General features: G+C 41.2%; 1 protein-coding gene across 1 annotated transcript in view; it reads right to left on the bottom strand.

The window, feature by feature from the left end:
* Positions 1-14,066: 14,066 nt before the first annotated feature.
* Positions 14,067-23,306, bottom strand: part of LOC142049380 (E3 ubiquitin-protein ligase RNF38-like) — a 199,547-nt gene continuing 190,307 nt past the window's right edge. Inside the window, 2 exon segments of the mRNA XM_075077047.1 lie at positions 14,067-17,589; positions 23,094-23,193. Of these exon segments, the coding sequence (XP_074933148.1) occupies positions 17,527-17,589; positions 23,094-23,193 (163 nt within the window). The 3' untranslated portion in view covers positions 14,067-17,526.

Here is a 23,306-nt window from a genome sequence, read left to right on the forward strand (position 1 = left end):
GTACGCATAGCGGTTGCTTCAGAAGACAAGCGCCTTAATTACAAATGCTCCCCGCCCCTTTCTCTTAGCTTTTATTGCTGAGCATGCTATCATATGGTATGGAATATCTCTTTGGTCAGTTTGGGTCAGCTGTCCTGGCTATGTCTACTCCAAACGCCCAGCCTACTGGCCTTTGGGGGGTTGGAGAGACTGTCTCGATTCTGTGTGAGCATAGCTCAGCAGTAGCCAAAACATTGGTGTGTTATCGATACCTTTCTAGCTACAAATGCAAAGCACAGCACTATATGGGCTGCCACAGGGAAAGTTAACTCCATCCCAGCCAGACCCAATACATGCTCTTAAGGGTAAGAACTTTTAAGGACCCCTAGAAGGGTTCTAGCTCCTTAGGGGAAGAAAAAAATCATATATCCCCTTTGTGACTGTTACAAATCTGTAAGAGGAAAAACTAATCTACACAGAGTAGGAGAGCAGGCACTTCTTTATTTCAGTGCTGGGGACACAGGGGATAGCTCTGCCAAACATGTGTCCACCTTTGCATTAAAATTCACCAGTTTTTATACACTTTTTCTGTCAAGTCACTATTACATAAATTGTTTAACATAAAAATGCATACTATGTTCGCTATTAAATTTAACCTTTACATTGATTGGTTTCTTTGATTAGATCACTTCATTAATATTCATATCCAGAAATAATCATTGGTCACCTCTACTAACGTCCACTAATTCTTGATATTCAAATCAGGTTGGGAAGGGTAAGGGGATTTCCAAGCAGCATCACTGGTGCATAACAGGTTTCTATAGCAAGTTTCCTTGGTTTCACAAGACTTAACAAATGTAATAACTAACAAATATGGTTCCTAGAGTTACAGGATTCAAACAAAACTCCTCTATTCAATTCTTCATTGTTTCACCCAGTTTCTATTAGTTTCTTAATACAAAACAGTACCTACCTAGTGAGGCTTCTATGGTTATGAGTTTCAAAACACATACAATATTCTAATATTCTATTTCTACTATAATCAAATCTGGTGATTTTTGCAACATTTCCCCCCTTTGAAATGATAGAGTTTGAGCTGTTGTGACTAAAACTTGTTGCTTTGGGAGAGTCAGAAAGGCTTCAAGACAAGAAGCTCCTAAACAAATTTATGATGATGACATTTGACCTTAGAAAAGCAGATGTACAGAACCATAAAGATAAGGAACTGCAGAGCAAACACTAAACCAGAACAGACCATCCCTCAAGGATAGTACATACGTAATCGCAGAACTGAGTTTGCGCGAAAGCAAAGGTTAACTAGCGGACACAGTGAGGAAGAGCATATCCTTCATCCAGAGACCCCTGACGACCACCCGGAGACACCAACAGGCATACGCAAAGGACATTTGCATATGATAATGAGTTCTCAGAAAATTAATGAATATGTATATCTTTTCTCAGAAAACTAATGGATATGTATGTAAAGCTTGTATAAGTTATGCAACTAACCTTGTGCGGGCACGCACATTAGGAGGAGTGATCCCCTGTGTGTCCAGCGCTGCAATAAAGAATACCTGCTTAATAGTCATTCAGACTACTGAGTCCTGATTTTGGCTTTTCACGGCATCAGAAAGTTTTTATAGTTATTTCAGTACTTTCATTCCAACAAAATTTTGTGTGTCATCCATTATTTACTGGATGATGATGAGAGACTTGTGCTTGAATAGCTTGGATCTTGTTGTTTAGCTACTGCCTGAATAATCATTTGATTAAAAGCAGTTTTGTTGGTAATTTCTTTCTTTAAACAGTAATAAATGAGTAATATCATCAAAAATACTACTAATATGAGTAATTAATAACTTTATCCAGGAACTCAGATTCCATCCTAATCTGTTGAAAATTTTTTCAAGCCAGTTCTCTTGCATATCTCATTGAACCTCTTGGGTGTCCTTTTCTATTTGTCCTGATAAATCCAAATCGTGCTCGACATCCTGAGTCACATTTGGGATATGTATGCAGCAATCGTCTATCCTATCCTTCAGATATCCACAAACTCCATGTTCTTTCAACAAAAGCATATCTAAGGCCATCCTATTCTGCAGAGTCATTCTTGAGGTTCCTTGTAACTGCAAATTCAGTTCTTTGAATCCTTTCTTTGTTACATTAGCCAATCTTTCTACCTGATCCGTCAACCTATATATCCAGGCCCTATTCCTATACGTTGACAAGGGAGTCAATAAAGATTCCAAGGCCCATACAACTTTTACTCCTGTTGAAAGTTCATTCCATTCTACATTAGCATCAATTAGTGATCTTTTTATTTGTTCTAAATTCAATTTTTCCACTTTCCCTTTAAAAGGAGCCTCTTTCCAAATTGGCCATAATGTCGGAATTCCCAAAGTAATTTGTTTCACTTTCCCATCCATTGGTAAATGGGTGGTCCAAGTTCCATCATTCATTGCCCAAACTAGGTGTCCTGGGCTTCAAATTGCAGATTTCCTACAACTAAATATTGTCCCTCTCTTGGGCTTATATGTGTCAAACAATTGTAGGTCACTTCTAAGTCCTCTACACCAACATCCATATTTCAGTGCAGCTTCTAGAGAGGGAACATCCTGAACTGCTTTGCTACCTGTGTCACCGAAATCGGGAATAAACCTCGTAACACCAATGTAGTGTTAAAAGGCAGGCATTCTTTATTCACAGCGCCAGATGCACGGGGGATCGCTCCTCCTAATGTGCATACAGTCAGATCTAATTGTGCCGGTTAAGTACATGCTCTAGGTACATATTCATTAGTTTTCCGATAAAAGATATACATATTCAACATATGCAAATGTAATTTGCGCATGCCTGTTGGTGTCTCCGGGTGGTCGTCAGGGGTCTCTGGATGAAGGATATGCTCTTCCTCACTGTGTCCGCTAGTTAACCTTTGCTTTCGCGCAAACTCAGTTCTGAGATTACGTATGTACTATCCTTGAGGGATGGTCTGTTCTGGTTTAGTGTTTGCTCTGCAGTTCCTTATCTTTATGGTTCTGTACATCTGCTTTTCTTAAGGTCAAATGTCATCATAGCTTTGTTTAGGCACTTCTTATCTTGAGGCCTTTCTGACTCCCCCAAAGCAACAAGTTTTAGTCATCATGCAGGATGTTCCTGTTAAGGCTACCTCATTATCCTGACTAAGTTTTGGCTCCAGGCCCCAGCATTTGTTGAGCTACACTAGATTGCATTAGTAACACCCAACCATTTATTCCCTGAATCATTGCTACCTAAAAAATGAGTCTTTAATCCTTAAACCAGAGGTTTGGACCCTAAAAGTGAGGGTTTGGGACCTAAAAATTAGGCTTTGAGCCTTAAAAGAGGGGTTCTGACAGAAACACATTGTCTATTGTTTCATTTGCATTAATGATTAACTAATGACTAAAATACAGATCAAAGAATACACTGATTGTCCCCAGATGTAATGTTGGATAATTGGATAATTGTTGGATAAAGTTGGATAAAGTTGGATAATAATTGTTGGATAAAGTTGGATAGTACAGCAGCATCCATGGTTGGTTAACTTCATCACCCTGGTTACAGTGGAAGTGCCTGAGGCCACTTTAAATTTGTCTCCTGGCAGATTTTTCTAATTTGTCTTTTTAGTGTTTGATTCATCCTTTCTACTTTTCCACTAGATTGTGGCCTCCAAGGCGTATGTAAGTCCCAGGTGATTCCCAAAATTCTACTAATATTCTGCACTATTTCTGCAACAAAATGTGGGCCTCTATCAGAAGATATTCCAATAGGTACTCCAAATCTCAGGATTTTTTCCTGTAATAACTATTTAATGACTTCTTTTGCCTGATTGGTTTGACAAGAAAAGGCTTCAGGCCACTCTGTAAAGGTATCAACCCCAACCAGAATGTATCGATACCACTGTTCACTCAACTCCTGCTTAGTTTTTGGCTAACACAGCTCATGCTAAGGCCTGATGTATGCTGGGAGCAGCGCCATTAGGTCAAAGCCAGAGCACCACATAGGCAGGACAGGTGGCCAGAAAGAGCTAAAGGGCCATTATGCAGCCATTATCACCTGAAAACTGGTGTCTCCTGTAGCCATTATCTTCTGTCTGCCAGTTTCCTCAGAATCCACTAATTTATGAAAATGGTATAGACTAAACCTCCAAGCTGGAAGGTATAAAACATCAGTTCACCAAAAAAGCTTTTGAAGCAGATCCAACAGCAGCTGGACTGCTGAGGCTTTCATGCTTTCTGGTGTGATACAGGGGACATGTGCACCGTGATGGAGGAGGAAGGATGAGCACACTCATTGTTGGCTAGGTAACTTTTTTTTCCTCATAGGTGCACAATATTAAGAGTTATGGGTTATAAGTTATGAAACCTTAGTACTTGAATGTTGAATAAGTGAATTCACATGCTAGACTAGTCTGGGCAAAAGGGGATTAAGCCCTTGTTTGCCTTGGTTTTTTTGTCATATTTCTCAATGAGCTCATGAAACAAAGTTTAAATCACAGAGGACATTGTCCTGTAAATTTGAGACATCCAAATAGACTGTGACACCCCTTGGATCAGGGACTTATCTGAGCATCCTTGGAGACAAGGGCCTCTTGTGCCACTGGTAATCATGATACCCCAAAGAAAATGGAATCTTTGGAATTTTCCATTAAGGCATAACAATGAACTGTGTGGGCTTGGCAAAACAGAATTTGACTGCCAGAGACAGAAACTGAGAGATAGGGAAGCACTTGTTTTATGACTCTATCCTTGAGGAAAGCTGAGAGACTGATCAAAGCAAACATCCCGCCTCAGAAGACACTGAGAAGGGGGTGATAAAGTGTATAGTCAAGGAGAACAACTAATTGGGATGTAGATAAGAACTAAAACAAAATGCCCTTTAGCTGAACTATCCTCATTATAACACTAAAAATCATGCCCATAGGCCAGGAACCGCCCCCGCTCTAGTAAGTCCCTTAACCTATGAGCATGCCTGGTAAATTAAAAGTGAGCTGTACCTTTAAGTTGAAGGGAGAAAGAAATTAATCAATTATTAGCTGAGGTGTGTGAATATTAGCTGTGACTGACACATTTAACTCTATAAATACCTTGTAGTTTCTCAGTGTGGTGTGCTAGCTTTGTGGAGTTACCACCTAGCATCCATCTTTGCACAAAAATGAATTAAATCAAGTACCTCCGCTCTGTGTGTAGTTTGGCATTTTGCACACTGGGCAAAAGAACCTGCTTTTCAGGATAACAAATCCCAGTCACTAGGCCTGCAGTTTGAGCCATTTACACCTCCCATTGTCCTTCTAATGTTCTGTAAACATCTTTTCAATCCAGTTGTTCCATTTAACCCAAGGATTTAGTAGCACAGGTCCGGTTTGGGGGTCCGCATACAGCTCTAGAAGGTTGTTTACAAATTTATATTTTCTATTTGCACATTAGCAAAGGATCGGTTCCCCCCCTCACATAAGAATTATATATGTGTAATCTTGGGAGTACTCACAACTTGAGCAGATCCTGCTGGCTATGGAACTGAAGAGAAGGAATCAAGAAGAAGGAGCCAAAGTCTTATCAGTAGTTCCCAGTGATAGGACAAGATGCAATGGTCACAAACAAAAACAGATTAAAATTCATCTGAATGTAAGAAAACACTTTTACTGTGAGGGTGATCAAACACTGGCACAGGTTGCCCAGAGAGGTTGTGAAATCTTCATCTGTGGAGATTTTCAAAACCCAACTGGACGCAGTCCTAGGCAGCCTGTTCTAGCTGTTCTTGCTTGAGCAGGGGTGCTGGACTAGATGATCTCAAGACCAACCCCTTCCAACCTCTATGATTCTGCGTTAGTGGTTGGAATAACACCAAGTGGTTGCTCGTCCATGTGGGTATCAATGAAACTCCTAAGGAAGACCTTGAACATGCCAACTGTGACTACAGGGCTCAGGAAAAGTAGATGAAGGGCACTGGAGTTCAGGTGGTAGTCTCCTCAAATGTGCTGGCTCAGTGTTGTGGTTTAACCCCAGCTGGCAACTAAGCACCATGCAGCCTCTCACTCATTCCCCTCCACGGTGGGATGGGGGAGAGAACTGAAAGACTAAAAGTGAGAAAACTCCTGGATTGAGATAAAGGCAGTTTAATAAGTAAAGGAAAAGCTGCATACACAAGCAAAGCAAAACAAGGAGTTCATTCACTACTTGCCATCGGCATGCAGGTGTTCAGCCATCTCCAGGAAAGCAGGGCCCCATCACGCGTAAGGGTTACTTGGTGTTGTGGTTCAGCTTCAATAACCACTACTCGCCTTCCCATCCTTTAACAGAATACACAGATATCATTTATCATTCCCTTAGTCTATAGAAAACCCCCGTAAAATGTCTGTAAAATATCCACAAATGTCCATTTAGTCCATGACTTGGGCTCCATCTATTGTACGAGTCTTTCAGGGCCAGAGAGATGGTCTGTGCGGTGTTGGATTGTTGCATACTGAAGTCAGTCCTTGTTCCATCACCGCTGCACTGTTATTCCTTGTTCTATCACTGCTGCACTTACCTTGGTTCACTGAAAGTTCATTTTCTTAAGAATTTGAGAGATTCCAGCATGATACCATTCATATGACATATAGCAACCATAGTAGTGATGACATAAAACATTATATAGCAATTAACAACATACCATTCAGTTCGTTGCCTGTTTTCACCCAAAATCAAATCCCCTTGGGGTACAGATCGAACTCTTCCATCCTCCTGCACCACCCACCCAGGTCCTCGAGCAAACGCATTCCCATGAACCAGTTTGCCTTTGCCTGAGGCAGGAAGAACCCAGACTGTTTTTCCCCAGCATATTTTTTACATGCACTACAAAGTCTTTATCCCCTTCCACAGTACGTAAGGGTTCTGATTGGGCAGGGCCAGCTTGATTGGCAGATCCCCTTGTGTTGACTAACCAGGTGGCTTTTGCTAAATGTGTATCCCAGTGCTTGAATGTTCCACCCCACATTGCGCTCAGTGTAGTCTTTAACAGTCCATTGTACCGTTCATTTTTTACAGAGGCTGGTGCATGATATAGGATGTGATACACCAACTCAATGCTGCGCTCCTTGGCCCAGGCATGTATGAGGCTATTTCGGAAGTGAGTCCCATTCTCTGACTCAATTCTCTCTGGGGTGCCATGTTGCCACTGGAGTTGTTTTTCAAGACCCAGGATAGTGTTCCAGGCAGTGGCATGGGGCACGGCATATGTTTCCAGCCAGCTGGTCATTGTTTCTACCATTGTAAGCACATGGCGCTTGCCTTGATGGGTTTCTGGGAGTGTGATATAGTCAATTTGCCAGGCCTCCCCATATTTATACTTCAGCCATCGTCCCCTATACCACAGAGGCTTTACCCGCTTCACTTGCTTGATTGCAGCACGTTTCACATACCTGGACAACCTGTGCAATTACATCCATGGTCAAGTCCACCCCTCGATCACGACCCCACCTGCATGTTGCATCTCTCCCTTGATGGCCTGAGGTGTCATGGGCCCACCGAGCTAGAAATAGTTCACCCTTATGCTGCCAGTCCAGATCCACCTCAGCCACTTCAATCTTGACAGCCTGATCCACCTGCTGGTTGTTCCGATGTTCTTCACTGGCCCGACTCTTGGGGACATGAGCATCCACATGACCTACTTTCACAACCAGGTTCTCTACCCGGAGAGCAATATCTTGCCACAGTGTGGCAGCCCAGATGGCTTTGCCTCTACGCTGCCAGTTGCTTTGCTTCCACTGCTGCAGCCAGCCCCACACTGTATTTGCCACCATTCATGAGTCAATACAAAGATAGAGCACAGGCCACTTTTCCCGTTCAGCAATGTCTAAGGCCAGCTGGATGGCCTTTACCTCTGCAAACTGGCTCGATTCACATTCTCCTTCAGCAGTTTCTGCTACTTGTCGTGTAGGACTCCATACAGCAGCCTTCCATCTCCGATGCTTTCCCACAAGGCGACAGGATCCATCAGTGAACAGGGCATATTGCTTCTCATCTTCTGGCAGTTTGTTATACAGTGGGGCTTCTTCAGCACGTGTCACCTCCTCCTCTGGTGATAATCCAAAATCTTGGCCTTCTGGCCAGTCCATAATCACTTCCAAGATTCCTGGGCGACTGGGGTTTCCTACTCAAGCCCGCTGGGTGATCAGTGCAACCCATTTACTCCACGTAGCATCAATTGCATGGTGTGTAGAGGGGATGTTTCCTTTGAACATCCAGCCCAGCACTGGCAGTCAGGGTGCCAGGAGCAGCTGTGCTTCAGTACCAACCACTTCTGAAGCAGCTTGGACCCCTTCATATGCTGCCAATATCTCTTTTTCAGTTGGAGTAGAGCGGGCTTCAGACCCTCTGTATCCCCGACTCCAAAACCCTAGGGGTCGACCTCGGGTCTCCCCATGTGCTTTCTGCCAGAGGCTCCACGTAGGGTCATTCTCCCCGGCTGCAGTGTAGAGCACATTCTTTACATCTTGTCCTGCCCAGACTGGCCCAGGAGCTACTGCATGAACTATCTCCTGTTTAATCTGTTCAAAGGCTTAACGTTGCTCAGGGCCCCATTTGAACTCATTCTTTTCCCGGGTCACTTGATAGAGAGAGCTTACAATGAGACTATAATCTGGAATATGCATTTTCCAAAATCCCACAACGCCCAAAAAATTTGTTTCCTTCTGCTAGCTGGTGGAGAGATGGCTGTTATTTTGTTGATCACATCCATTGGGATCTGACGACGTCCATCTTGCCATTTGATTTCCAAGAACTCAATCTCTTTCGTGGGTCCCTTGACCTTACTTTGTTTTATGGCAAAACCAGTTTTCAGAAGGATTTGGACTATTTTCTTTCCTGTCTCAAAAACAACTTCTACTGTATTGCCCTACACGATGATGCCCATTAATGTATTGTAGGTGTTAGGGAGCTCTACCTTGTTCCAATGCATTATGGTAGGACTGTGTTTCCACCCCTGGGGCAGTTGATTCCAGGTGTACTGGACGCCCCTCCATGGGAAAGCAAACTGTGGCCTGCACTCTGCTGCCAGAGGGATGGAGAAAAAAGCATTAGCAATATCAGTTGTGGCACACCACTTGGCTGCCTTTGACTCCAGTTCATATTGAAGTTCTAGCATGCCTGGCACAGAAACACTCAGAGGTGGAGTGACTTCATTCAGGCCACGATACTCTACTGTTAGCCTCCACTCTCCATTAGACCTCCCCACAGGCCTCATGGGACTGTTAAAGGGTGAGCGGGTCTCACTGATGACTCCTTGGCTCTCCAGTCAACAAATGAGCTCATGGATGGAAATCAGGGAGTATCGGTTGGTGCGATATTGCCGCCGGTGCACTGTTGTCGTGGCGATCGGCACCTGTTGTTCTTTGACCTTCAGCAACCCCACAACAGAAGGATCCGTCAGGTGAATGGGCAAGGTAGACAACTCTCTCATTTCCTCCGTCTCCAAGGCAGCTACTCCAAAAGCCCACTTGTACCCTTTTGGGTCCTTGAAATACCCTCTCCTCAGGTAGTCTATGCCAAGGATGCACGGAGCCTCTGGTCCAGTCACAATGGGGTGCTTTTGCCACTCATTCCCGGTTAGGCTCACTTCGGCCTCCAATACAGTTAGCTCTTGCGACCCCCCTGTCACTCCAGAAATGCTGATGGGTTCTGCCCCTATATAGTGTGATGGCATTAGGGTGCGCTGTGCGCCAGTGTCCACTAAAGCTTTATACTCCTGTGGGTCTGATGTGCCAGCCCATCGGATCCAAATAGTCCAGTAAGCCCGGTTATCCCTTTCCTCCACCCGGCTGTAGGCAGGGCCCCTCTAGTCCTGATCATAGTGTTCATCATTCCCTTCCTGTAAATATGAATCACAAGTGTCTCTATTAAGATCAGACAGAAAATCATCGCTTTTGCTCCTCTGTCTGGGGAATTGCTTACTGGAAACTGGAGCAGCAGCTCTCCTGGAGAAACTCCCCTGAATGTTTGTTTTCCCTTGCAGCTCACATACCTGTGCCTCTAGGGTCAAGGTAGGTTTTCCATCCCACTTCCTTATGTCCTCTCCGTGGTCACGCAGGTAAAACCATAGGGTGCCCCATCATGTGTATCCCTTCTTTTGAGCAAAGGGACGCTTACTCCTAATGGCTGAGATACTTGTCCATACTGGTGGGGAGTAGGACATATCTTCTTTGAGTTGCTGGACCTCTCGGGACAGTTTCTCCACAGCAGAGACGAGCGAGGAAGAGAGATTTGCTTCATACTTCCGGAGTCTATCAATCACCTCCACCACCGTTGGTGTCTTGTCATCTTTCCAGGACATTACTGCCAATAAGTTTGCATGCGAAGATGGTGCGCTCCATACAAACTTCCGCCACATGGGTCATGTGCACTCAGCTTCATCTGGATCTTTGGATGACCGTTGATCGTCCAGGTCGCCATAAATCACCTCAAGCACGGCTAGTTCCCTCAGGTACTGGATACCTTTCTCCATGGTCATCCATTTTCCTAGGCGAAATACAGTATCTTCTTTGAAGGGGTACCTTTCTCTCACTCTGGAGAGAAGTCGCCTCCAGAGGCTGAGGACTTGTGTTCCTTTTCCAGTTGCTTTATCAATGCCCCCTTCCCCAGAGAGGGATCCCAGTTGTTTGGCTTCCTTCCCCTCTAATTCCAGACTACTGGCCCCATTATCCCAGCATCGGAGCAGGCAGGTGATAATGTGCTCACCTGAACGATGCCCGAAATCTTTCCGTATATCCCACAACTCACTCAAGCATAGGGATCGGGTAGTTTCTGTTTCCTGTACGAGTTCTTCCTCTTCCTTCTCCTCTCCTCGTGATGGCCCTGCTTTTTCATCAGCTCTTTCTAAACGAGTTGACTTTCTTTTCCAAGATTTCTTCTTGTGTATAGGGGCGACTGATACTGGCACGGGTTGGTCCTCTGATTCAGCTGCAATGTTTGTCACCAGGGTTTGAGCAGCTGCAGTGTCTGTCGTGGGGGTTTGAGTGGCCACAGTGCTTCTCACCTTCCTTGTCTTTGTCTTTTTAGATCCAGAGGCCTTCTCTTCCCCTTGGGGGTACTGAATAGTGTTAAACAGGGCTCGATAAGCATCGCCAGGCCCCAGCACATTGCAGTGATTTGTAACTCTCTGGGATTGCCAGGATGACAACATACTTTCTCCAAATATTCTACTAGCTTTTCAGGATTCTGCACTTGTTCAGGGGTGAAGTCCCACAACACTGGGGGTGCCCACTGTCTTAGGCATTTGCCCATACTATCCCACATACCCTGCCACGCATAGCTATCGAGCCTTGGGGCAGATCTCTGGATGAAATTCTTAAATTGCTTATTAACCTCAGACAGAAGTGACACTGTCTGCCACAGCAATACCAACAGATGTATCTTAACTACCCAAGTGTGTTCAGGATATTGAAAAGTTGTAATGAAGGAGGAGACATTATATAAGATGGTAGCTAAGGTGCCGTTCTGTATTTCCTCCATAAAATCCTCTCAGAGGAGGAGGTATAATTGTTAATTGTCTCCATGAGGTGGTACCCGACATACAGTAACGGCTTCAATATATACTTCAAATACCAAATAAAACTCAAGGCCAATGTTTTAAAAAGAACTCTGCCAGGCAAAACATCACCAATCACTGCAGAGCACAGCAGACCACAAAAACCAACACCAATCTTTAACAGACACAGCATATACAAGAGCATGGTGCAGGTCAGATAAACAGTCAATGAGAACAGAGTCTGTGCTGTGACCAGCAACTATTATTATCTCAACTCTTTGAGCCCCACGTTGGGTGTCAAAAAGGCATGGTGCAGCCTCAGTAGGCAACTAAACACCATGCAGCTGCTCGCTCACTCCCCCCATCAGCGGGATGGGGGAGAGAATCGGAAGAGCAAAAGCAAAAAAAACAAACTTGTGGGTTGAGATAAGAACAGTTTAATAATTAAAATAAAATAATAATAATAATGATAATATAATAAAAAGGAAAAGGCAAAAAGGGGAAAAAACAGAAAACACAAACAATACAACCACTTACCATCTGCCAACTGATGCTGCTGGTCCCCAAGCCACGGTTGTTGCCTGCCTCAACTGGCCAGCTCCTCCCAGTTAACATACTGGGCATGACATTACATGATATGGAATATCTCTTTGGCCAGTTTGAATCCACTCTCTTAGCTGTGCCCCCTCCCCTCCCGGCTTCTTGTGCACCTGGCAGAGCATGGGAAGCTAGAGAAGTCCTTGACTAGCATAAGTACTACCTAGCAACAACTAAAACATCAGTGTGTTATCAACATTATTTTCATACTAAGTCCAAAGCATGGCACTATGCCAGCTAGAGTGAAGAAAATTAATTCTATCCCAGCTAAAACCATGACACTTGGGCAGGTAGATGCCATTGCTCCAAATGTCCCTCCTTCCTTCTTCCCCCAGCTTTATATGCTAAGCATGATGTCATATGGTATGGAATATCCCTTTGGTCAGTTGGGGTCACTGTCCCAGTTTTGTCTTGTCATGGTTTTAGCTGCCATAGAGATCCCAGTGATCTAGGCTTAACACAGTAGACCTTACAAGCCATGTAGGCTGCTGCACATGAAGGCGGTGTTTGCAGTACAGGCACTTCTGGGTCTATTTCTGCAGGAAAGGTTTCGGTAGGGTGGAGTGTGGGGGATCATGGTACACAGGCAGCAGTGAAATCATTTAAGGTGATTTTTTAAATTTTAGTTTAGGTTCAGGACATACCTGCTAGCATTTAGTCCATCTACAGCAAGATGTCCTGCTTTCAGAGCTGTGCTGACACAGGTTCTAATCAAGTCAGTTTTGAACATCCATGAGGCTCTGTCATTACTAAAACTGGGCAGCCTAGCACCTTAGCTTGTACAAATATAAGTACTAGTGGCAATACTGTCCACTTTCCAGTTGATAGCTAATTTTTATTGTGTAAAGGGTAAACTAGTTATCAGTCAGGATTATAAAACCAAAAGATAGTTAAGTGGATCCTCCCATAAAGAGTAACTTTAGGAAAACTCCACTAGATCTTCAAATATTATGTACTTTGAGCACAAAAATAATTTCAGCAGCAGGAAATGGTCAGCTGCACTGTGTGGATTAAATCCTTTAAACAGATTACATCTGAAGACTCAGTTTACATCATCCCACCAGCAAAAAACCAACCAAACAAAACCCTACCCACAGAATGGACTCTCTCTATTTTACCACTGGTTTCTGTCTGTGACCCTGAACTAACCAAACTCTATACTTCAGATTTATCTCCTAATTCAGCGATATATTTTTACCTCACACAAGAGCACTGCAAGACATAATGCATCTTCACCTAACATACAATGCAAATTATATTTCCAAAACAACCCACCTTCCTTATCATTCATTTCAGTTAAATAACATTTGTAGAAAGCTGCACAAAGCTTTAAAAAATGTTATAATTCAAGAAATTAAATTGTAAAATAACTATTAAAGACATGACACTGCATTTTTTTAAATTGCATCTTCCTAGGATCTCTATAAATAAACTGGTTAATTAAAACAAATCTACTTGACAGAGTTAGCAAAGCAGGACCCCCCCAACCCAACTCTCATACTGGGGTGGAACTATAAGAAAAATCTTTAATGTTGGAAGGAATCTCTGGAGATCACCTAGTCCACTCCCCTGCTCAAAGCAGATCCACTAGATGAGGATGCTCAGGGCCTTGTTAAGTATGGACTCTCCATCTTTAGAAATACTCAAAACCCACTTTGTGCTCACGTTTCAATACTTGACCACACTCATGGAAAAAAAAATTCCTTGCATATAATCAGAATTTTCCAAATAGCAGCTTGGGCCCATTGCCTCTTGTCTTTTAACTGTGCCTTTCCCCATGTCAGCTCATCAGTCACCTGCACCAAGAAACTGTCATGAACATGCTCCAGAAATCTCCTGGATTGCTTGTGCCCAACCATATTACCCTTCCATCTAGACTTGCATAAAGCAGCACTGAAATATGGAGAGTACTCAAGGCAAGGACTGCATCCCTTTCTAGGAAGAAGGAACAGGCCAAAATTGTGCAAGTATACATCATATCTTTATTTTTATTATTGAACAACTCTGTCCAAAATTGGGCACAGAGTTTAAAAATAGAAATTAATTGCACTATTTCATAAAGCTTTAGTAATAACTCACTAAAAAGTATGTTTTGTTAAAAATTTCTCAAGCTTGCAAACTATTTCATTACAGATATTTATAATACATTTAAAATATGCTAATTGATACAATAAAGTGTGATTTTAAAGAAAACACTTGACAAAATATGATTCTAACAAAACCCATAAGCTTTGATAATCATTAACAAACCAAACAAATAGCAAAATGAGGTAACTATGTACTAAAGGAAAGGAAAAAAAACCCACAAAACCCACATAGATCATTTATAGGAGTCTAAATATAATTCAGTCAAAAATGTGTTTTCCAAAAGTAAAACAAAGGTTGGTAAATGCCATTCCAAATATTTCTCAGCTGTTAACACATCTTGTTATCATGTTCAAGAACATTTACAGAAGCCATACACAACAAAAAGGTTTACTTTGCACAGTAAGATTTCTGGAAATAAAATGATAAAATGAGACCTTGGAGATATCTGCAAACCTTTAAGCCTCTCTCTCTCTTAGGTCAAAGTTATATTGAAAGCTCTTGCTAAAAGAACCCCCCAACAAACTAAAAAGAAACAACCCAAAACCAACAAATGTGCCAATATGGTAAACCATAACAGTAACATGCCCCCACCCCCCACCCCCATTGGGTAAGTGTGGCAGAAGGCAATGAACATTTATTTAAGTGTCTTGCTGGATTCTGGTACCATCAGGCACCACAACAGGCTGTGACATTAGACACAAATGTGCACAGCACATGGCAGTTAATAGCTGAGCATAAATCCCCTTCCCCATCTCTTTTGACAGCCACAGTAGAAAAGACTTGGTTGTAGTTGGTCTGATCTGATTCGGAACACATGCATGTGCACTGTTTATATACACTAACCACAGGAAACAAGTCTGCACGCATCTGCAAGAGTCCCATGCAAACAGAAGTAACATTCAGGAACTGATCAGCCACAGGAGTGCAACAATTAAATTCAATATTTTACCAAATTAGATACTCCATCTCCTAAATGTTCAGCTGCCTCACACTGTTTTACTGGCAAAAAAGGGACATTACACACCAAGATTTCTCCAGTTAGAGAAAGAAGAGTACTTTCCCCTTGATATTCATGAAGTGTGCCTTGTTCATTATGCATTTTCATCTATCTTAAAACAAGTGCCTTCTTTCCATGCTTCAAACAAAGTGAATACTGAGTGTAGTAGTGTTTGTTATGGTTAAACCTGTACAGCTAAGGTTGGGGTTCTTTTAGATATATTAGAGACCTTAAGTATTATAAGACATATACAGCACACACTTTTTAAAATAACCACATGATTTCATTTGCTAAAAATTAAAGTTTACTATAGGTGATTTAACTTTTTTGATGTTATTGTGAAGAGTCCATTCTTTAGTGCCTGGGAGAGGGGAAACTAATATTTTGAAATTGATATAACTCTATTTTTATTTAGCATTCTTAATTATTGACAAATATGGACAGACTAAAGTTTTGAGTACTACTTGTGTAACTAAAAGACAAGAGCATCTGAAACAAGCAAAAACAGTAGCTGTAATTAATTGGTTTGTAGAACCTTCAAAGAAGGGCAAGAGCATAGAAAACAAAATTGTCTGAAAATATAACTGATATTCAAGCACAGCAGCATACAAAAGTATCAGAAATTACAAATAACAAACAAAGCTCAGACTGGCACCAAGTTATAGCAATATTGGTAGTTGTGTCACTTGTACTATTGTAACCAAGGTATTGACACTAAATTTAAGAACAAACATTTTGATGCCAAAAATCACATCCTTTGATTAACTATGGTATGTTTAGATCCAGTTATTTCACTGAAACATCTTCAAGTTCTTAACACTCTGAAGTGTTAAAGAAGTCAATAATTTCAACCACACAACGAAAAATATTTTTTGAAAGGCAGTCAAATGAAAGTTACCTCCCATTTCACAGCATTATTTTTTTGGATGGTGTACCAATTTACTCTTCTACAGTGGAACACTATGGAGACTTGATGGAAAAATAAATAAGGGAAATTTTTTCATGCCAAACATCAGAAAATACAGAAGGCTAAGAAGCAGCACCCTAAGACAACTGCATTCTAGCAGTGAATGACCACCACCAACCCTTTTTGAAGCACAAAAATCAAAAGTTCTACTTCTCTGAAAAAAAAAGTTAAAAATTTTTTGTTCATTAAGTCACAGGAATAAAATCATACCCTCTTACAAGTTTTTTTAATTGTATACAATGTCTCTTGTGAACAAAGAGCATAAGTGATTAAAGCCAATGTTTATATACTAAAGGAGTACATACTTAGCAAGTATAATGGTCAAAGTGAAGAAACTTTGCACACAACCCTCAGCATCTTTTCAGCTTCCTTTTGGAGGAGGAGCACAAAGTGCACTATCTTCAAAACTCAAGTCTAATCTGAAATCAACTGAACATAAATAAAACCCAGGTAGAATAACTGAAAAAGAGAACAGAAAAGCTTCAGCACTGAAGTAATCAATTGGAAGTGTTAATATTGTTAACTGAGTTATGCAATGTTGCAACTTTATATCGATAAAATAAGCAGTAAACCTGTCATACTGAAATTTGGATTTCCTATTGTGTGTAAAAACCCAAGGTTAGTCACTCATATACTGAGTAATGAACACACTCTTCAGAGGTACACTTAAAAGCCTCCAATAAAGGGGAAACATAACATCTGTTTGAATAGCAAGTAAAAAAGTCTTTTTATATGATTAAGTATATTGGGGAGCAAATATTAAATGTCTATAATTGCAGCATCCTCTGCATTCAGTGTGTGACTCCAAACATAAGGAAAGAAACCAGTGTACAGTACTAGTACTGTTTAAATAACATAAGATTATACATTGCAGCATAATTAATAATACATACATACATTCTTAGTGCATGTTGGTATATATGTTCTCAAACACATACACACACCCAGTCACAAGTGCTCTTCACGCATCCTCTCAACCCCTTCCCTCATTCATGCCTACTCACAGTATCTGAAGGTAGATTGCTATGTTGTTCGGAGCTACCACTTTTTATAAAAGCACATGCTAAAAGATCATGTCCACTGTAATCTCTCAGCAACACTTGGAATGATCACACAAAAACCAGGAAAAGTTAGTGCACACACAAAATTAAGCTAAAAAACATCTTTGGAGTTCCAATCACACAGTTAGTATAGGAATCTCACAATTGTGAAGACTAATTATAAGCTTTATAATCTATTAAGTTGCACAGTGCAAAGAAATGTCCATTGACCCTTTTGTGTAAAGGGAATGCTGGAAGCCACATGGGTAAGTTCAATGGATAGTTCATATATACACGTGACCAAGAACACCCAAACCAGATTTGTGCTCTTAGATTAGTCATTCTGAATCACGATGCACTTCTGAAGCATCAGCTCTGCAAATTGGGCAGGTACGATTTGCCTGTAAAACCAGAAATAAAAGAAAGTTTAATGCACTGACAAATACACTCATTAAGGTAACAGTGTCTGCAACCCAGAAACAAAATGAAACTGCCACTTGCAGCGATCAAGAGTACCCAAAAGGGACAAAAAAAAAAAAAAAGATAAACCCAGTGCGCACCCATTTTATGTTACTTCAGAGTATGTTAAAATTACCTAAAAGTTTTGTAAACTCTAAAGAAAAATACAGTGGGCAGAGAAACCCACCATCACTAGAGAAGCAAGACAGAGATCGAAAAAAGCTCCCTATATCAGGGCATCCTAGTCTTACTAGCTCTTTGTCATGAATCACAGCTTTTTAGGCTCTTGCTACCCCATTATCCCAGCAGAAGAGGAGTCGTCTATCATGTAGGCTTGGCCAAAGCTTGAAAGCTGAGCGGGGGTGGGGGGTGGGGAAGAGAAGGGATTTTTGTAACAGACACAACACACAATCTGACTAAACAGCTCCAAAGGTGAACATGCATAAAAGATTTAAGTTTAGCCCTTCACTGAAAAGCCTGTTGAGAACACACCGATTCCTAAAATAATTCATGTTGGAAAGATCCTCATGAGGTCTCTAGTCCAGCCTCCTGCTCAAAGCAGAGTCAGCTGTAAGGTCAGACCAGGTTACTCAGGGTCCTGAAAATATCCAGGACGGAGGCTGCACAGAATCACTGGACCCTTGTTCGACTACTTGTTCTTGTGTATTTCATTAAATTAATTCCCCTTCGTATCTTAACATAACTGGTGTAAAGATGAATTAGGTACACATGATGTATCATAGGCTGCAATGTGTATCCTCTCTTAACTTGCTATTCCTTCAGGCAAACTAACTTTCTGTAACATAAGAGCTGCACAATGAACTGAAATTATCATAAGAAACATTAAATAGAAATTTTCTAACTGAAGTGAACCACATTTAGAAGAAAAGGATTTATAACCTGAGCCTTTAGGGTGAACACAGGTCATGTTTTCAAGTTTTTCTTTGGAACTATGACTAAATCCTGCTTTTAAAAAAAAAAAATAATTTTTCATGTATTCCTTTGACTCAATGAGTTAGGATATAAATAAACAATCAGATATTGTGAAACATGATAAAACTGAGAGTTGAAAAGACTGACAAACAAAAAGGATAATCTCTCTGTTGTTAATCTTGTCCCATTCACTGTTTAACCTCTTTCATGAGTCTTCAGCCTTATTTAACATGGATTTTTTCTCTTGTTGTAGTCTAATATATAGACACATAATCCAGTATAAAATAGTTTTTCCCCTGGCTATCTCATATTCACAGAATCACAGAATCACAGGTTGGAAGGGACCTCAGGGATCATCTAGTCCAACCTTTCTAGGAAGAGCACAGTCTAAACAAGATAGTCCAGCACCCTGTTCAGACGACTCTTGAAGGTGTCCAATGTGGCTGAGTCAACCACTTCCCTGGGGAGATTATTCCAATGGTTGACTGCCTGAAAAAGCATTTCTATGTAGGGTTTTATAACTATAGGACAGACAAAAACCCAAATTTCATATGTAGACAAGTCAATGTTTGCTTTGATGCCTTCTATTGTTGCATCACCAGCTTGTAATGGAATAGTAATTTTAACTAAAATTTACCAATGATAATGTGTACCCTTGCACAGTTTATCAACATGGGATGTGAATATAAAGTGCAAAAGTTATTTTACCTCACTCCCTAAACACAGTTAAAAATTTTGTGTTGACATAGTATAACTGTACTCCCTTTAGGCTCAGATTACAGAAATCTTTCACTTAAAGAGAAACCTGCCTAGTTGACACCATTAGGCTGATGTGTTTTTTCTAAAGTCAGTCATCCTCTAGCCAACACTAGTATTAGACGTCAGCAATTTCTAAGCTTGATTAGAAGCATCAGCACAGAATTGCCTCACAAATACTATAGTTCACTTCAGATTACTAAAAAAAAAGAATGCCCCAAAACTGGGTTTTTTTCCCCATTTTACTGATCTCTAAGGGCTGTCTTCACTACCCTTTGACTGCCAATTGAAAGTGCTTAATGTAACATAAGAACTGCCATACTGAGTCAAACCAAAGCTTCATTTAGTCAAATATGCTGAACTGAACAGTGACCAACAGCAGGTGCATAAGAAAGAGCATGTGTGATATTTCCCTGATACATTCCCCTACCTGCCATCAGTCTGTGGGTCAAGTGCTTTTTGAGCCAGATGCAATGTCTTTGCATCAACAACCCTGGGAGTAATTATTTTTTCAAAAACTTATCAACCTTCACATAATTTCAACATCTCCCATGTCGTGGGGTGCATGACACCCAATGGTCCTAATTCTCATTTCAGAAGAGGGAGCAAGCTATTGTTGCTTGTTTACCTTCTCTCCATGACACACACAGAATGATAGAATCATAGAATATCTCAAGTTGGAAGGGACCCCATAAGGATCCTTGAGTCCAACTCCCTGCTCCTTGCAGGACTACCTAAAACTAAACCATATGACTAAGAGCATTGTCCAGATGCTCCTTGAACTCGGACAGGCTTGGTGCCATGACCACTTCCCTGGGGAGCCTGTTCCAGTGACCGACCAACCTCAGTGAAGAACCTTTTCCTAAGGTCCAATCTGAACTTCCCCTGACACAGCTTCATTCTATTTCCTCGTGTCTTATCACTGGTCACCAGAGAGAGGAGATCAGCACCTCCCCCTCTGCTGTCCCCCTCAAGAAAGCTTTAGACTGCAATGAGGTCAACCCTCGACCTTCTCTTCTCCAAGCTTGTTGCTGTACGCTTCTATGGGAGAACTTATCTTGGGCCGCATATCTCCGGGACACAGGGCTCTACCCACCCTGGGGACAGTGATGCACAGACATCAATATGATGGATACAAAATGTCCATTTATTTAGCTGCGTCACATGCTTATATAGCTCTTGCGCTTCCTGTTCCTGCCACTCCTATGGGGAGGAGTCTATCTTTCCGTCACATCCCGTGATCTTCCGGTCGCTGATCCCTGTCTATTCCCCTACACAAGCTGAACAAACCAAGTGACCTCAGCTGCTCCTGGTCTTTCTTTTGAGACATTTCACCATCTTGGTCGCCCTCCTCTGGACACACTCTAATAGTTTGATCTCATTCTTAAATTGAGGCACCCAAAAGTGCACACAGTACTCGAGGTGGGGCTGCGCCAGTGCAGTGCAGAGTGGGACAATCACCTCCCTCGACCGGCTAGCTATGCTGTGCTTGATGCACCCCAGGATGCAGTTGACCCTTGTGGCTTCCAGGGCACACTGTTGACTCATGTTCAAACTTGCCAGTCACCCAAACCCCCAGATCTCTTTCCGCAGGCTGCTCGCCATCATCTCATCCCCCAGTTTGTACATATAACCAGGATTACCGTGTCCCAGGTGCAGAATCTGGCACTTACTGCTCTTAACATGACTAAGCTTTATGCAATTATACGGTTTAACAATTCCAGTGTGGCAGCATGCTTCAGCCTTTCCCCAGACCACAGACATGAATAGCATGGGACTGGAAAATATTCTGTACTGACACTTGCATATATGTTAATTTAACCTAGTTGACAATCACTGTATAAAACAATCTAAATAAATATCTATGAACATTAACATGCTTTAAAAATATATTTCAAGCTGAAACAACTAGATATTTACAGTCATCTTGTTGATTCTCAGACATGTTCTACAGTATTCTGAACCCAAGCACATATTTCATTCAAATGAGTTCTACTGAAAAAAAAAAAAAAAAAGCAGTGTTGTGGAAGCATTTATACCAGTCCTAGATTCTGTAAAAGCTTTAGAATATATTGGGTACTCTAACCCAAAGATGTTTTCATATTTATTTTTTTAAAAAATCCTATCATTATTCATTAGCTAAACAACTACTGCCAATATCAAATCCAATATTTCACTTTATGCACAGCATATTCTACTGTATGCACGAGGCAGTAATTTTTTTGACTTTATAAAGCCTAGAAATTATAGGACTTTATTCAGGTCAAAAATGTATATTCTTGTGCTGGTTTTGGCTGGGATAGAGTTAATTTTCTTCACTGTAGCTGGTATAGTGTGTTTTGGATTTGGTATGAGAATAGTGCTGATGGCACATTGATGTTTAGTTGTTAAGTAGTGGCTAAGTGTCCCTAAGTAGTGCCTATACTAGTCAGGGACTTTTCCAGCTTCCCATGCTCTGCTAGGGGCACAAGAAGCCGGGAGGGGAGGGAGCACAACCAAGGCAGCTGACCCAAACTGACCAAAAGGATATTCCATACCATATGACGTCATGCTCAGGATATAAAGCTGGGAGAAGAAGAAGGAAGGGGGGGACATTCAGAGTTATGGCGTTTGTCTTCCCAAGTAACCGTTACACATGATGGAGCCCTGCCTTCCTGGATATGGCTGAACACCTGCCTGCTGATGGGAAGTAGTGAAAGAACTCCTTGTTTTGCTTTGCTTGCACACACAGCTTTTGCTTTTTCCTTTTCTTTTTTTTTTTTTGTTATTCTTACTATTACTGTTTTGCTTTACCTATTAAACTGTCTTTATCTCAACCCACGAGTTTTCTCGCTTTTACCCTTCTGATTCTCTCCCCCATCCCACTGGTGGGGGGGAAGTGAGCGAGCGGCTGTGTGGTGCTTAGTTGCCAACTGGGGCTAAACCACAACAATTCTTTATAGGAATACATTTGTCAGCAAAGCATGAGAACTTATTTATTTTTAAAATATATCTTAAAATGATGTAACATAAGATTACATTTATAGTTCTCTAGGGAATGTTTGACATGCTTCTTTCACATAGGACTGTGGCATATTTGATATTGCAACACAGGCTACAGACAGATTAAAGTAAATGAATAGAATTTTTTAAAAAGTGAGACAAGAAAGGAATGAACACCTTATTAGCAGTAGGTCTGGATAACACAGCTTGTACAGATGTCTCCCTATACGTCATCTTCTAAACTGTATTCCTATCCTCCTCACGTTCTGTACCACTGCTATTCTATCTGTCAACTTATTGTGCTGTCCTGCTTCTAGGTCTTCCCCCCAACTTGTTTTGAAAGAATATCTCATGGCATGCATAAAGCCATAATTTCATGTTGTCTATTTTTTTAAAAAATATCTCTCAGTCATGCCTTATACTTATAGATACTTTTTTATTTGCCCCAAGTACTCAAATTCATAGTGATAGCGGGGGTTCTTATAGGAGTGCTTTCTACCAGCGAAGATCATTCTCCTCATATTCCTTTTAAAATGACCCTATTCCAATTATTATTATAAAGAAATAGCTTTTGTTAATCACTAAAAAAGAATATTTCTATACCGTAAGGAGACAAAAAAAAAAAGACGACAAATTCAGCTTGTGCCCTTTTTTGTTACTTCAGAGCCCAAATATTAAATATGACAAACGAGATGAAATGCAGTAGGAAACTAAAGACAAAATGAAACCACAAACTAGGACATTATAAATTGCATCCAACACAGATTTTATTTACCTTAAGCCATTTATCAACACACTTGGCATGAAACTCGTGGTTACAGGGTAAGACTCTAAGTAGCTGCCTTGCCTCAAAGTCACACATACACACTACACACCTAAAAAAAAGACAGCAAATATCTATAAAATTTCCCATTTAATAATAATTTATATTCTATAGGCAAATTATAAGGTGTTTCTGCAAAAAAAATTTTTAAAACCACTGGAGTAT

The sequence above is a fragment of the Phalacrocorax aristotelis genome, chromosome W (assembly GCF_949628215.1).
Source record: "Phalacrocorax aristotelis chromosome W, bGulAri2.1, whole genome shotgun sequence".
Lineage (NCBI taxonomy): Eukaryota > Metazoa > Chordata > Aves > Suliformes > Phalacrocoracidae > Phalacrocorax > Phalacrocorax aristotelis.